The sequence below is a fragment of the Pseudopipra pipra genome, chromosome Z (assembly GCF_036250125.1).
Source record: "Pseudopipra pipra isolate bDixPip1 chromosome Z, bDixPip1.hap1, whole genome shotgun sequence".
In the NCBI taxonomy this organism is placed as follows: Eukaryota; Metazoa; Chordata; class Aves; order Passeriformes; family Pipridae; genus Pseudopipra; species Pseudopipra pipra.
In genome coordinates this window covers 69543444-69559092 of record NC_087581.1, presented here as the reverse complement: position 1 = coordinate 69559092, position 15649 = coordinate 69543444, and the positions used below count along the sequence as shown (strand labels likewise).

The 15649-nt window shown below is 43.0% G+C and overlaps 1 protein-coding gene across 3 annotated transcripts in view; it reads left to right on the top strand.

Annotated features, from left to right (window-relative positions):
* Positions 1-15649, top strand: part of ABCA1 (ATP binding cassette subfamily A member 1) — a 95802-nt gene that overhangs the window by 23409 nt on the left and 56744 nt on the right. For all 3 annotated transcript variants that reach the window (XM_064642314.1, XM_064642312.1, XM_064642313.1), the window contains exons 4-5: positions 1884-2025; positions 2895-3016. In XM_064642314.1, coding sequence (XP_064498384.1) covers positions 1884-2025; positions 2895-3016 — 264 coding nt within the window. The remainder of the gene's footprint in view (positions 1-1883; positions 2026-2894; positions 3017-15649) is intronic.

Below are 15649 nucleotides of genomic sequence, written 5' to 3'. Positions count from 1 at the left end.
AAGACATGGGGGAAAATTTTGCTAACTTTGAACTGATAGTTATGTGGCTTTCACCAGATCAGTCAGAGAAGATCTCTCTTAGATTGCTATTGAGCCAGATTGCTGACTTGTGTCTTCTAGAGCTTTTCTGTTCCTGTCACCCCTTAAGGTATTCAAAATGCACTTTACTGGGGGCAGGCAGAGGGAAACTGACAACAAGGGACTTTAATCTCTACTGAAAAGCTAGGTGTTTGAAGCAATGTAATTGAAAATGGTGTGCTGTTGCACTGTGTTTCCTGTGTAACATGTGATTTAAAACTGGCAGATTCCTGCTTTACTCTTGGAGAAACTGCTGTCACATGCATCACTATGTGTAAAAAGTTGCCATAAGCTCTTGTGCACCATTTCTTTCCATATTGCTCTTAATAGTTTCTTGGAGTTCTTAACCATGTAAAATGAAAGGCATGGAGGAGAGAGAAGGTGATTCTCCGGGAAATTTTACAAAAAAGGTTCTGAAAGTCTTAGCTGTTTTTTTTTGTCCCTCCCACCTCCCAAGCCCCTCAGCCAAGAAGAACAAAAAACCAAAACGAAACAAAAGCCAGAGAGCTCAGGTAAACAGCTCTTCTATTTTAAACAGAGAACTAGGAACAAGAACTCTCTGAGTACTGGAAAAAATGAACTTTCGATTCCTCCACCTTTCTCCTGGACAGAGTCCTTGGCTTTCTCCCAGGAGGGCTGATAATACTCCCATCTTTCTTCAGCCATGTACATTAATCAGCCTTGCTGTAATTCAGCAGCTTTGATACTTCTTCCTCCTGGGGCTTTGGTACCTCCATTGATGCTGTGGGGGTAGGGAGCCAACCCCCTGAGTGATCAAGGCACGCTGGGAGGACGAGATGGGCACCGGAGAGGAGAATGTGCAGCTCATCATCAGAGTCTTGAGCTTTGAGATACTGAGGAAGGGGATAGCCTTCCTCCAGGCTTCCCTCCCTAGTGTGGGGGTGAGGAAGGGAGCTCCTGGCAGAAAGTAGCTGGACAGCTCATCTAAGGTGCAGGATTATACAAGGGAAGCCTTTCTTCCCCTTCAATGGTGGGTGAGGGACTCGCAGGTACCTGAGCCACATACTGCTGGAGATCTGCCATGAGTAGGGTATTACTGCTTTGTGCTTAAACAGGCTGTAAACTCTGGCCTATGACTTCAGTAGTTCTGTAGTAGAAAGATTCAGAAAGATTGAGCAGAAAGATTTGCAATATGGCAGGCAGATGGCTAAACATTTTAGAGACTCTAAAAGTTTTAAGACTATTTGAGAGTCAAGCCAATATGGGACATGCTTATCTCAGGGAAACAGTGTAGGCACCCACCCTTTGTTTGGTCTTTACTGTGTGTGTAATTGGAGTGAGCAGATTTTGAAAACCAAAAGTACTGAATAGAAATACTGTGGATCTTCAGAACCTAGACCCTGGCTATGGCTGTCCCTGTGGCCTCAAACCAAATCCTTGTGTTAGTTAAGGCTGTAAATCCAGAGCAGCATGGCTGGTTTGGAAGCATGTATGCATGCATGAGCTCACCACTGCCAGTCTTTGAAGTTTCCTGTTGTTAGGCATTAATCAGCAAGAAGTACTTTATTCCCATCAGCATGGCCAAAAACAATGCTGCACAGCTGAGAGCAGCGAAGAGCTTCTCCTACAGGTTTAACAAGGTTTTGTTTTTCAGCTGAGGAGGCTAGAGAAGTGTGGAGAACCTAACATGAGCTCAGCCCTTCTTAGTGTTGGCTGCTCTGCTCTCTCGTGAGCACTTTGGGACAATAACCAGCACAGAGTTATCACTGCCCTTCAGATTCAATGGTGTGTAGCAGAGGCTTGTATCGTGTGTTTGTTTCCTAACTCCCCTGCTTCTGTTCTAGGTCATTTTCCAAATAAAGCTATGCCTTCAGCAGGCACCTTGCCATGGATACAGGGGATCATCTGCAATGCCAACAACCCTTGTTTCCGCTACCCGACTCCTGGGGAATCCCCTGGTATTGTTGGAAACTTCAATGCCTCCATGTGAGTCTCTCTGCTTTTGCCTCAACTCTGTTCTTGGGGGGAACATAATGTAAAGGGATATTTGGAAGTCACCAACTAGTTGTAAAACCATACAATATCAAGGGTTTTGCAGTTTCTACCACCACTGAAGTACCAAATTCTTCAGCTACCAAGTTCAGAGGGACTAGCAGACAGCTGGTAGGTGTGCAGTATCTTCAAGTCCAAGCAGTTGAAGCTCTTGGTGAATGAAAAGCTCTGCCTTGATGAGAACTGAGTCCATTTGCTTATTGGGACTCAGAATTTGGCCCATAAAAAGGTACTGCTTTTTAAGATGCTCTTTTTTTCAGAGCATCTCTTTCCCTGGTTAATGAACCTCTGAACAATGCAGAGTAAGAGGTAGTTGAAGGACAGGTCTGGGGGATACTCCCTGGCATTTGTCATTTATTACTGGCTAATGTGAAACAGAGTTTATGGCCAGCTTCCCTATACCTTGTCTTACTTTCTACATTAATACTGTCAGGTGAGTTAGGCTTGATGCAGAGTATAATGTGTCTGCAACCTGGAGAAACATTTGAAAGGAGCAAGGACATACTTAAATTATTGTGCTTCCGAGGAGTAGTTTGCAGGCAGCAGGAGTCCCTCTCTATCCCAGTCTTAAAAATGCTTTAAAATGCATGGATGTTCCCAATGTAACTTAGTTTGACCTTCCTTCAGCAGACATCTTTTATTAGGGTCCTTGGATTGTCCTAGTGGAGACAGGGTTTTTTGTGCTGGAGTGGCATAACTGAAAAAGACTATAAAGTTTGGAATTGGTATGTAAAACTGTGTCTGTGGATGCTGGCTCACAGAGCTGATGACTGCTGCGTGTTTTTCTCTTTTCCCATCCCCAGTGTCTCCCGCCTGTTCTCAGATGCCAAGAGGTTACTGTTGTACAGCCAACAGGACACAAGTATAAAGGATGTCCAGAAGGTCCTGGGAAAACTACGCAAGTTGGGAAACTCCTCTGGCTTAGGTAAGAGAATGGCAAAAAAGAACCACCTACATCTGGCACTTCTGGTCTGGTTAATTCTGCATGTGTGTAAATTTCAGAAAGGTACCGTAATGGGAATGTGCATGATTACAACTTACAGCTCATCAAACCCTTTCCAATCCTGTAGAAGTACCTTAAGCTTCTCCTGTGTCAGAGAGGTTTGTATGCTCCTTAGCTTATTTGGTGGAAGTGAAAAGGGATGGTGTGCAATGCCAAGAACAGCAGCTGTTCTGGATGTGAAATTAAAATCCTCAACACACTGAAGTTAGTCAAAATGCTGGCTTTCTCAAGGAGAACAAGTAGTGTTTCTTTTGTGAAAGTTATGTTGATATTTTGTCAAGCAGTGCACACACAATGTAGCTGCAGTTTAGTGTCCTAACCCCTGAGCTCCAGAGGGAAGTGTGCTGGAAGAACACAGATGATGTTGGCCTCCAGTTTACAAACTTGAAGCTGGTTATTGTCTGACAAAGAAGTATCCATTTCCCTTCTTGTATTTTGTTTTGGAGGGGTTTTTTTTGTTTCTATATGACTGTTTGGTGTAGTATAGTTCATTCTCTTCTATTGTCTGGCAGGATTTTGAATGGCAAAGTACGGAAGAAAATTTTTTTTGTTTTGCACAACCCTATTTACCTTGAAAAATTAGAATCCTTATGTTGTGTGAGAAGATCTGCTGTTCCTTCCTGTACTGTGCAGATGAATGAATGACCAGTATGAGATCTCATGGGAAGCTTGCAGCACACCTGGGACATGAAAGAGCTCTGCCCAGTCTTGGGAAATGTGGCAGGTTGCTGGTTGCTTGTTGTTGCCAGGACTCTCTGATATGGCAATTTGTAAAAGTTTTTTGGGATATTTTTTTTCTGAAAGGTTATTTATATTGGCTTCTGTGTTAGTGCTGCACGAGTCTCGTGGAAGTGATGGAAAGTAATGGTTTAGAAGGAAATACAGCAGGAAAATAGAGCAGGGAGAACAACCATTGACTGTCCTCCTCTACAGCATTTATCCAGGCATATGGAGCTCTTTGAATGTGGGTAGTATTTTAGTGCTTTGTGTGAAAATTGTCCTTGGTTTTATGCCTCTCGTTCTTCCCAGCTCTTTTCATTTGAGCATGTCTCAGGCAGGCTGCAGGAAGAAAAACACTTGACTTGATGTGATGTGAGTAGTTCCATGTAGTCTGATGTGTGCTGAGCACACTTAAAGAAGAGATGGCGTTTTTACATCCTTTCCTGTGTTGCTCAGTACATTGCAGGTCACTTTGAAATAATCTGTATTGTTAGTGGTTGGCAGATACGTGTTGAATGTATACCATGTCACCAGGCCTTCTGTCTTTTTTCCTCGGAGGACCTGGCAAGTGGCATCCTCACGCTTTTACCAAGATCTGCAGCAGCATTAGGGGGGAGAGCCTGCAAAGTGAACCCTTTTGCGTGGAGATGGACACATAATGAGCACAGCCAAAATGAGCTAAGATGGTTATTTGCTGAGGGGAAGTTTGACACTGTTTTCATGGAGGCCATAAAATGCTTGATTTGATTTGGTCGTTGTGTGGGAACGAGCTCTCTCCATCAGAATGACAGATACTGCTGTTAGTGGATTTTACACTTCGTGCTTGCAGCAGCATCTGCAAGGTAACTCTTCCAAAAACAGTAGATACAGGTGTTTTGTATTGAAACATACAGTGAACATCAGACATGGACATTTAGAGGGAAACTAGCAAAGCCATAAGCTGAAGATCTCCTTGCTGGTAAGGTTTGAGGGGGAGTAGTGATTCCAAGAAGCGTTTTACACGCAGTATTGTACAAGTTGAAAGTCAGAAGGCTCATGTTTCTCTATACTGTAAAGATTAGCTGACTAAATTGCAAAAACAATACTCAGACCCAGTCATCACAGATCATAATTCTAGAATAAAATATTTCAAATGTGTAATCAGAAAATCAAACCTCTGAGTCATCAGAATGACAGAATGCCCATTGTTGGTAAGGCTTGTGGACAACAAAGCCTGTTTGTCCTTCTTATGGTCAGCTACAAAGCCTCCAACTTGGGCATCCCTGCTGCCCTTTCCTGCTGTGTGATTTGTTCTCTGACAGAATGCATGCATCCTCTAATCTTAGAACTATTTACATATTTATACTTAGTATTGCTTAGATTCATGTGCAAGGAAGGTCAGTCAGCCCTTCAGTTGCTGTTGACAGTGAGGTGTGAGAGATGCAAATCCTCTCCACTCTGGGGCATTTGCTCTAGTGACTGGAAACCTAAGAAGACAGTTGGAGTGGATGTTAGCTGGATGTAAGAACACCCCCAAACCTCAAAGTACCATCTTTATACAGTTGTTTCCCTAATTAGCAGGAGGGCTAATTACCTGATGAGCCTAACTGAAAACATTGTAATACCCTCTGTGTTGTAGCTCTGGCCTGGACCTGAAGTTGTGTCAGTCGGTGGTGCTCAGGGGTGCAGCTTTGCACCTTCCCCTGTGGAAGGGACTGTGTGCTCCCTGCTGTGTGATGTGGGCTCTGTTGGAGTGTCTGCAGCTCCCTCATCCCCTCACACACTGCTCTCACTAGTGCCTGATGATTTTGAAACAGGTTTCCAGGAGGTGATCTTCTATTGCTGGTGTATAAACTGGAGCTGTGGTATAGATATTTTTTCCTAATGTTGGTCATACAGAACATGCGTGTCTGTGTTTGGCTTCTGATGTCTGAATCGGTTCAGAGAGCATTTGCTAAAATCCTTTCACCTGAAGCTTCTTTCAAACAGCCCTCACAAACTAATGTTCAAGGTGTGACTCTTAGAGTCATCTGATCTGAAATTAGGCATGCACTGAACCCTGGGGAGATTTATTTAATGTGGCAGGTTGCTTGCACAAGTATGTGAAAGTGAATGTCTTGTCTTCATTAAAGACAAGGTAGGTCACTAAGATTTTTGTTCTCATGCCAACATGCTTTGTGTCTCAGGCACTTCTTGATGCAGTGTGAGGTAAAATCCTTCATAACATAATCCTGTTTGTGCAGGAGTTTGAAGGGGAGCAGCATGGAAGAGCTCTCTCATGGAGAGAGGGGAAGGTGTTATCAGTAAGGAACAGTCCACTGTTTCTTAATGTAGCACCTTTTGTGGCCAGGATGAAGTACTAACCGTGGTGTGAAGGAGTTCAGCACAGTTAAATGGCCGCTTTCAGAAAGACCTGAGCAGTGAAATCTACGTGCAGGCACACACATACCTTAACATAATCAATTTTGCAGGCAGGTGCCAGGTGCCCTCTCCGTCCCAGCATTTGTTACATCTCTGTCCAGCAATATCACCAAGGTCTTCTACACTCATGATAAGGGCAGAGTGCAAATCAGAACAGAGAGTCAAAGACCTTAGTGACAGCACTTCCAAGAGCACGACATGGCTGCTGGGATTGCCAGCTGCAGTTGGTTTGGGTCACTGCTTGCAGGCACTGCATTTGCAACTGGCCTCAGTACCACTTTAGCAGATAAAGTGTTTGCAAGAAATAAGCTTTTGGTCTGTTTTGAAAGGTGGAGATACAGCTTGCTGTTGACTCTGAGGCACACTTTCTTTATTTCTTCATTCCCTCTACAGGGCTCCCAAATACTTTGTTCTGCAGTGCCACGGGGTAATAAATCAACGGATATAATTAAAGCCACCTTCTTTGGTTGTTGCTAACAGTTGCACATATAAGCCAGTCTGGCTGGTATTTACTTCATTGCTCTCAGTTTTCAGTGATCCCAAAGGAAATGTTTCTATTTTTCTGGAAAGCAACCCAACCAAACAAAAATGAAGCAATGAAATAGGCAGAAGGAAACAAACATCGCCTAAGAAATTGCATCAGATCTCAGATTATTGTTCCACACGTGCCCTGCCTGTCTCGAGTTGTTTGCTGGATTAGTATTGCTCATGGCAGAGGAGAAACATAACTGGGTGGCATTCTCTGCTTGTGTTGCACCTTGCTGCACAGACCGATGCTGAGACTGAAGGAGTTTGCAGCCTGTCTGGTCAGTTCTATTAGTGCTTCTTTCATTTAACAGGTAAAGAATGATGGAGGGCTTGGGCTAAAGAGCAGCCTTGGAGGAGGCTTTCTGGCGGCTGTGTCCTACTGTATGATTACAGGGTGTTCAGGGAAACAGGATCTTGTACATTGTCTGCTGGGTGACATTAGGTGATGGCTAACTCCCTCTTCAGTGTTGTGTCCCTAACAAAATTGACCCCACACCCTCAAGCTAAACATTTAGATTGAGTCTTATACCTGCCTACGCCTCCCTAATTGAACTGGTTTCCTCCCTCGCTTCCCTTGGGAAGAATCCTAGCAAAAGCCACCCAGGCTAGAATGAGGACTAGCAAACCATATGTTCAGGTGGCCTTCACCCCTGGAAACACCTGCAGGCACCAACTGTGGCAAGGTGGCATTCCTGTTGCTGTACATAAATATACAGCTGTGTTCTCTGATACTGTGCTCCATAGTGGCATACACATCCATACATATCCTTTCCTTTCCTTTACGCCGGGGGGGGGGTGGTGGTGGTGTAAAAACGTTGCCAAAAATGCTGCCCTGTGGTATCAGTAGAGAGATCTTGACTCACAGGGGCAGGTAGGAAGGACACTTTACGTCTCTTACTACAGGTAGTGGACAAAGTCTGTGTGAATCCAATGTGTCCTTTTTTTTCCTTTTGATTTTATCTTAAACTGAAACTGGGAGGCTGACAGTCAAGAAATATGCAAAGGTAGAAAAGACTTCTAATGGCAGTGTTAGTCCCAGGGTTTTGTTGGGCAGTTAGGTATGTAGCTTTTATTAATGAGGTGGAATATTATTGGCATAATTCAGAAAATATCATAGTATAACTATAATACAACTGCATATGCTGTCACCATTTTCAACAGCCTACTTCTGCTTTCCTTAATATTCTGAAGCCAAAGACGAGATTAAACTAATAAAATGATCTTGGTAGAGGTTAAGGTACAAAGGTATGCTGTAGCATTAAATCTGTTCCCAGGAGAATCATGCTTGTTTCACAGGGGACTGTTCATGAACAGTTTTTACTACATGACTTAGCTTAGAGGTTGAGATGGGTAAATGTATGATTAGATAATGTGTACTGCCATCTTCTGATTCTGTAGAACTGGACTTTGGTGCTTCCTTTTGGTCTTAACGTCCTTGCTGCTGAGACACTTTTGAAGTGAGAAGTTTTAGAATTATGCCAGCTTGGATTCTAGGTCGGTCTGTATGGATGTGAAAGGGCAAGACTGCAATCTCTTTGAATAGGGAATTAAAAAAAGCCATGCAGAGTTATGTTAAATCTGGCCTTGCTGTAGCATTTGCACTTTACTAGGTGACACGAGCTTGAGAAAAACATTTCTGAGAATCCTATCACAGAATATTGTGTGAACCCTCTTAAAAACACACAAGTGGAATAGCAAGTTTGTCAGCATAAGCCTGCAGTGACAGTAGGTTACTTCAGGACTGGCTAACCGGATGGTGCCAGCTAATAGCTTGACTTCATGTAAGGAAGTTAACAGTGCCTGTAACTACAATTAGCAAAAGAGCTATTCCAACAGAAACCAAATTGCCCTACTTTAAAGGCACCATCTTTATCTTGCCGTTAATTTGCCTTAGATAAAGACACAATGATAAAGAAAGCAAGAATTGCTTACTGTGCTTGTCAGTAATTAATATTAGCATGTGCTGCAGAAGCAGGACAGTATTAAAAAGTTCTGGGTGCTCTTTTTAGTCTTTAGCTGACTTTTTAGTCTTAACACTGACTTCTATTTTAAACCAGCAAATAAAATGGAGAGTGTTACGTGAACAATTACACCTTTCACATTTTGCTATTATCTCCCTCTTTTTGTATGCAGCCTTGTTGGTACAGCTTGCTAATACCAGGATTATGTTGCTGAAATTTAAACTGGATTAACTTCAATTTGCATTTTTTTCTATGTTTTCCACTCTGACAAAATTTCTAGATTTGTTCTCATTAATTTCTAATCTCAGAATTCTCAGTAAATTGCCTGATTTGTGGAAGATTGCAATTGGTTTATTTAAGCTACAGTCTGAAGTTGGTTGAGACAGCAGGGTAGAGACTTTTCACATGGAGCTTGGTGTTCGTAGTCCCCTAGGAAATTTGTAACACTGTTATCTGGTGAAAAGTTCAGCTTTCTCGGGGGATTTCCATGGGCCTGAGCTCTCATGAGAGTGGTGATTATGAAATTGTCCCATTTGGAAAAAGCCCTGTCCACTTCTGTGTCTGATTGGTATTGAGGCCAGAGTGTGTAATCTGGATCTGACCTCCCATATCTTTCAAGTTAATATTCAGCTTTGGAGCCATCTCTAGTAATAATACATTTTATCTTCAGCATGCGTTACAAACTCTTATTACCTAATTTTTACAGCATTCCTGTGATCTAAGTAAATAAACAGCTTCTAAGGAATTCTGAATCACAGTGGGATGTGGCAGTTTTCAGTGCAGTCAGGATGCAATAAAAGGTGATGGCTTTGAAATGTTGATGCTGAATCAAATTTATTTTTAGACAGGCAAGAGGACAGAGCACTGCTTGACTGAATTTTTTTGAAAATCCATGTCAGTTCAATTTTTGTGGGCAGCCTTTTTCGTGGGAAACAGATGCTGTTCTATTTAAATATTTTTAGTCATTAGATGAGCGAGTGTTAATACCAGGATCCTGGCTTATTCTACCACCTGTTGCTGAATTTTCTTGCAGTTTCAGCAAACTGCAATATTCTTCACTTCCAACCCTAGGTTTTTTTTTTTTTTGTTCTGCTGTGTTGTATTGAGTATTGGTTGGGTCTTGTTTGAGATACATTTTTAGTTCACTTTACAGTTTTTATGCTTATACTTTGCATATGTTTTGTTTCCAAAATTGTGGGAAAATCCTTTGAAATTAATTGCAACAGCTGCAGAATTAAAAAGTGCACATCCTTATGTATTTACTAAGTGTTAATAATTAACTGAGTTTGTAAAAACTGCATATTGCTTAGGCCTGTGTGGAATCAAATCCTCAGCTGATGAAAAAATGGTGTAGCTCTGAAAACTTAGTGGAATGTAGCTCATCTGTTAGCTGAAGATCTTGCCCTAGCTTTTTTTTTTTTTTTTATGCTGATCTGGCAGGATTCTTATGTGCTATATGTAGAGGAGATTCAGCCTGTTCTGTGACACACATCCTCTGGAAACAGCCAGAGTTTCCTTCCCTTTCTAATTTAGCTTTAGTTTTAAGGATGGTGCAATAAAAGACTCTATTAAGGAATTTTAAATAAGACCTTTTGCTGTGAGTTTTGATGTTTTGTGGTGGGTATCGTCCCCTCCCTGAACCTTTCTGTTCTTCTAAACATATCTTTTTAGAGGCAAATATTATCTGAGTTAGTATTTGCATGTATTTTTGCTAGACAGTGTCAGAAGGTTTGTGTGACCTCTCAGGAGGTCCTTTCCTTGTGCTTCTCAATCTATTTTAATAAGTGCAGCTGAAACATAACTGGACCCTGTCTGAGGCTGACTGAGCATACACATGTGCCAGAAGGAGATTTGCTGATGGGACAAAGCTTACTGCAAAGATAGCAATATCTGAAGTCTGAGTGCTTGTTCTGGCTCGTGCCAGCCAGCTCCTTAGGAAAGCAGCAGCTGCTGCCTACCCACCAAAAGTGCTATTTCAGAACAGTAGGGGAAAAAAAAAGTGCTTTGCCACTTGAGACAAGATGTGGACACCAAAGTTCTTTGTCCCAACAACTTTTGTTACAGCAAAGGCACAACTGTGTGACAACATGGTCAGCAGCCATGGCATGTATTATTATCCTGCTCTGTTCACATGCCCACTGCCTAGCAGGTGGAGAAAAGTGTGCTGTATAGCCAGAGAACACAAATCAAGACAGTGAAATAGCCCTTCAAGACCACAAGTGTCTTTGCATGCTTGGTCTCTTTCCTTCTTTTTCATGTTATCTCTGCTTCTGCCTTAAAGTGCAAAGAATTTTACCAGTGTATCCATAGAAATAACACAGAATCTGGTACACAGAACCAGGTTCCTGAAGTACCAGGAGGCACTGCTGTTCTGTGTCTAGTAGTAATGTTCCAGTCCTCTGTCTGAGACACAGTGGTGCAAATACTCCGTGTATTTTCAGCTTGCAAGTTATGTCAGTACTGAAGGGAAGGAATGGTTAGTATATTGACAGTCCAGAAGAAAACCAACCTGAAGTGTGAGCTCCTGAGACTACCAAGGCAGGGGCTGTTGGGAGCATCCTGATGTGAACAGCAGTGTAGCATCGCACTTAGGATATAAGAGACATGATCTCCAGCCAAGCCGTTATGTCAATTTGGGCAATCCTTATCTATTAAGCATCTGTTTTTCAGTCTTTCCCAAAGACTCAAAAAGTTCTTCAGCTATTTTGAAGTGGTGTTGCTCAACAGCCTGTTTTATAGTAGTGAAGGGTTTGAGTGGTTGCAAAGGTTGCCCTAAACTAGGCAGAGAAACCATAATCTTTTCTTTTAGTGCTGAAGCTTGAGGGTTTTTTCCTTTCTGTTGGACTTGAGACTCAAAACCCAAATTACTATCCATAAGGGTAACTTCGCAGTGACCAGCTAAACTGAAATGTAAGAAGCAATCGTGGGAGATTGAAATAATCTAGATGTAGGTATATTTTCAGTGGACATAAAGAGTTGTTCTGGTTAAACTAGTTGCACTATAATAATTTGCTTATTGTGGTTAATCTTTAGCATTTTTCGGATTGGTTTGACTCTTTGTTCTGGAGGTGGCTTCTGCTGTAGTGTGCTAGATAAGGAGCATTAGGACTTGGCAATTAGTCTGGAAGTGACAGGTCTTCCTGAAGATAGGAAAAGCAAGAGCCACTATGATCTGCTCACTGCAGGCTTGATATGTTGTTAAACTTTAGAATATGTCAGGTGTGAGTCAGGTTCCCCAAACTTGTGGCAAGTGAGAGGAAGGGATATCTGGCAGGATGAGTCTTCACACCCAAGGGAGGGGGTGGCTTTTTCACTTCTTGTCAACCTTTCTGCGTAAGGAGGGGCAAACACAAGCACAGCATGGTCGGGGAGCTTCAGTCCTGGGAAGCTCTGCCTGCCATTTTGCTTCAGGTTCACCATAACCACGCCAATTTCATGGGGGAAGCTCTTCCAACTGTACAGCTGGTGCTGTGATATGTTCCAAGTAGGAGGATACTGCTGGGTTGGTTCTGCCTGCTTGTTTAGGGGACTCAGAATGGTTCTGATATGAGTGTCTTCTGTTTACATTTGAACCAGCAATCTCCCAGATGCATGCTTACATGAACAGCTTTCAAAAACACTTCTGCTGTTAATAATGGTCATTTGATTAAAATGTCCAGCCCTGCTTTTTCCTGTTACTTGAATTTCCACTAAATTTAAGGTCACTTGTTCAAGTACAAGGAATTCTGGACAGGGTCCTCTTTGGTCACAGCTTATTCTTTCAACTTCTATTTAGCTGCATGCTTTTTTAATGGCATAATGCCATTGCTTGCATGCTCACACCAGTGCTTGCCATTAGAGTAGCAGTATGTGGCTGGATGTGACCATGGCATTTGGTTTTCAGCCTGTCTGTTGACTTTTATTTTTTTTCCCCCAATGTGTTTTACTGTCTGAGTTTATGCTTTGAAACACCTAAAAGCTGCATATTATCTAGGGCATAATACTCCTAGTGCAATGAAAATCCAATCCTAACAGCAAAGCCTTACTTTCTGCCTCTTTACCAGGATCTATCTTGCCCTGAGCTGGATTTGACTTTTAGAGGACCTTCTCTGCAGCCTGTACCATCCCTAAATGTGTTCTGTTTACCACTCCTGGAAATAATTTTGTTGAAATAATGAAGTATTGTATCTGGTCACATCTGTGGTCTGCCATCTCTGTGACTGACAAGCCAGTTCGGAGGCTGACAAGTTTGCAGTTTGTCCTTATTTTGTGAAAATTAGTGTGAGAATTTTCAGCCAGTTATAGCACCACACGATTTGGAGCTCTGCTCAGGACTTGCTTCTGAAGTGATAGAATGAATGTACTTAAGGTGTTTCCTTGAAGCCTGTTTCATTTTTTTGCACTGGTAGAAGCCTGCATAATTTTTTTTCCTGCTTTTTTCATTGGCAAGCTGTATTTCACAGTTGTCTGTGCTGATAACAGACTTTGGCTTGCAGCAGGGAAAGCCACGAGAATATCTCTTCTGTGGCATTACATGGGGCTTAGGGAGGTGTTTGGGTGTGCCCCTCCATAGGCAGGAGGTCTGCAGGCTGTTTTTGCTGGCAGGGCTGCTGGTGCCCAGCCTGCAGCTTTTGCTTCTGGGCTTTGTGTCTTGGCTTTCTGATGCAGAGTCATGTGTGTCTTACTGGAGGAGGGCCTGATGGCTTTTGGGACTTCAATAACTGCACAAAGGGAGGTATGAGCCTTGCGTTGGCTGCTGGCTTTCCACGGAGAGCAGAGGTGGGATCTCAGCTGGCTTAAATGGGCTCTGCATCCTTGAAGTCACCCCCAGTGAAGGCTAACTGAGGATTGTGTCATGTATGTGACTAGTGTAGGCTGTGAGCTGTGCTTTTGCCAGAGTCATTGTGCTGGCCACTACATTTAAAGCTCTTCTAAGCAGAAATAGTGACTTATAGAGGACTGGAGGTGGTCCCAATGTTTACACTCCCAAGATGAGAGAGAAGACCTGGGCTTGTTTCCCTTTCTCTCAGGAGAGATCCCAGCTGCTGGAGATGGATGGCAGGCTGCCTCCTCTCTACTCAGATCACCATTTGGCATGGCAAATATATGAAGACAATGGGCTCTGGTTAAGGGGGTGCTCATTTAAGGGGGTGCTCACTTTGGTGTTATCTAATGTCTGCAGAGGCAGCACTGTTGGATATCTGATGGCCTTGGAGCAGAGAGCTGCAGCCCACTGTAAAAACAGGGCAAGCCATGGCTGCACAAAGAGCAGCACTTCGACCGTGAGCAAATTAGGCTTGTATTTTCCCACTAGTCAATCCTGCACAACAGGCCTGCTGAGCTGCTTGATTTCTTGTCAGCAAATCAGGGTATGGCTGTCCAACTTTTTCCAGAGTGCAGTTTTAGCTCTTGCCAGCATCAGTAGGTACACGGGCAGCTCTGAGAGCTGTTCCCACCACACAGGGGGAAGGCTGCCCTGGAAGAAAAGAGCAATTAAAACCCAGTAATTGCTTAAAAAAGAAAAAAGCCAGCTTAAGAAATGTTACTTTATCATGCTCTCTGGATGTGTTGTCCAAGGTTAGGAGTATGATGAAGGCGGGTGAAACTGTTCCATCTGAAAGGTTTCCTTTTTTCACTGTCAGTTGGGGTCATTGGCTCACTAGGGTACAGTGCAGTAACGTGGTTCACCATTAGGAGATTGTTGTGTCCTCTGGATGGTTGTCAGTTTACTGCAGATGATTGTCAATTTACAAGTTCAGTTTTTGGTTTCCTGTTGAAGTTGTTTGAAAGCCTTTTTTTTTTTTTTTTTTCCCCAATGGGAAGTAGCTTCAGACTGTAGATCTTCTGTCTACAAATCAGTGTTGGGTAATGAGTGTGACAGTCAGTCCAGGTGTTCAAGTGCACCCATCACCTATGCATGAGGAATATTTCTCAGATAATGAAAGTTAATACAAAATTCCAGTGTACAAGGTAACTGTGTGACAGCATTTGGTTTGCTTGCCCTGGTCCTGTCACCGTGTGAGGGTTTGCTGAAAGGTAAGGCAGGCTTCTAGCCAGAGACTTTGTGGTGGTCATGTGTGCTACCAGTAAATGCTCTCAGCTGCTGGAGCTGGAGCTTCAGCTCTTGCTCTTGGCTTCAGCCTCTTCATGTGCTTGCAAAAACTCCTGTTGCTGGAAGTGTGACTAGTGAACAAGCAATGCCCTGGGTGAAGCAGGCCTGTGTGACCAGGCTGCCTCGTGACCTAGTTCTTCAGTTGTGCCTGGGCACTGTGGAATAGTTTTGCACAAGCCTGACGGCCAGCTGTGTGATCAGGCTGGGCCTTCCCTTGCTGTAGAAGCATGGCTTTACCTGAGTGGAGAACTGTGAATATGAACTCTTTAAAAAGGGAGAAGAAACTGCAGGTGCCTCTGACTCTGCTGTGCTGGGAACCTACTTCTCTTTTTTGTCTCCTTTGGGCACTAGCTGAAACCTGCTGACTCTAAAGAATGAAACTAAAGCTTCTCATGCCTCATCCTGTCTCGCTTTTCATCTTGCTGTGATGCCTTCATGTTGCTTTTACAAAAATGATTGGGTTACCCTATGGTCAGTCTCTGTGGTGAGAAATAAGAGTCAGAATTTAACATCAGCTTCTCTGTTGCCTTGATACTTGGCTATTATGAATACAGGCTTAGCCAAAGGAATGAATATAAAGAAAATAACATAGCTGTTTTCAGCCTTGCATGTTCCATCAGTAGAGAGTGAAATCCCCTGATGATAAGTTGTCGTGTCTGTAGATCAGACACACTGCCCTGCTTTCCTCTTGGCTGTTGAATTATCTTTCGGCATGAAGCCCCTTCTCCTTTTTCCTGCACCCAGTTCTTCGTAGGAAGTCAAGATATATGAGGCTGTGAAGAAGATTTGACTGTCACAGTGTTTTCACTGAGCTTGTTAGCCTTAAACTGTCTGAAAGTTGGTATATTGCAGATT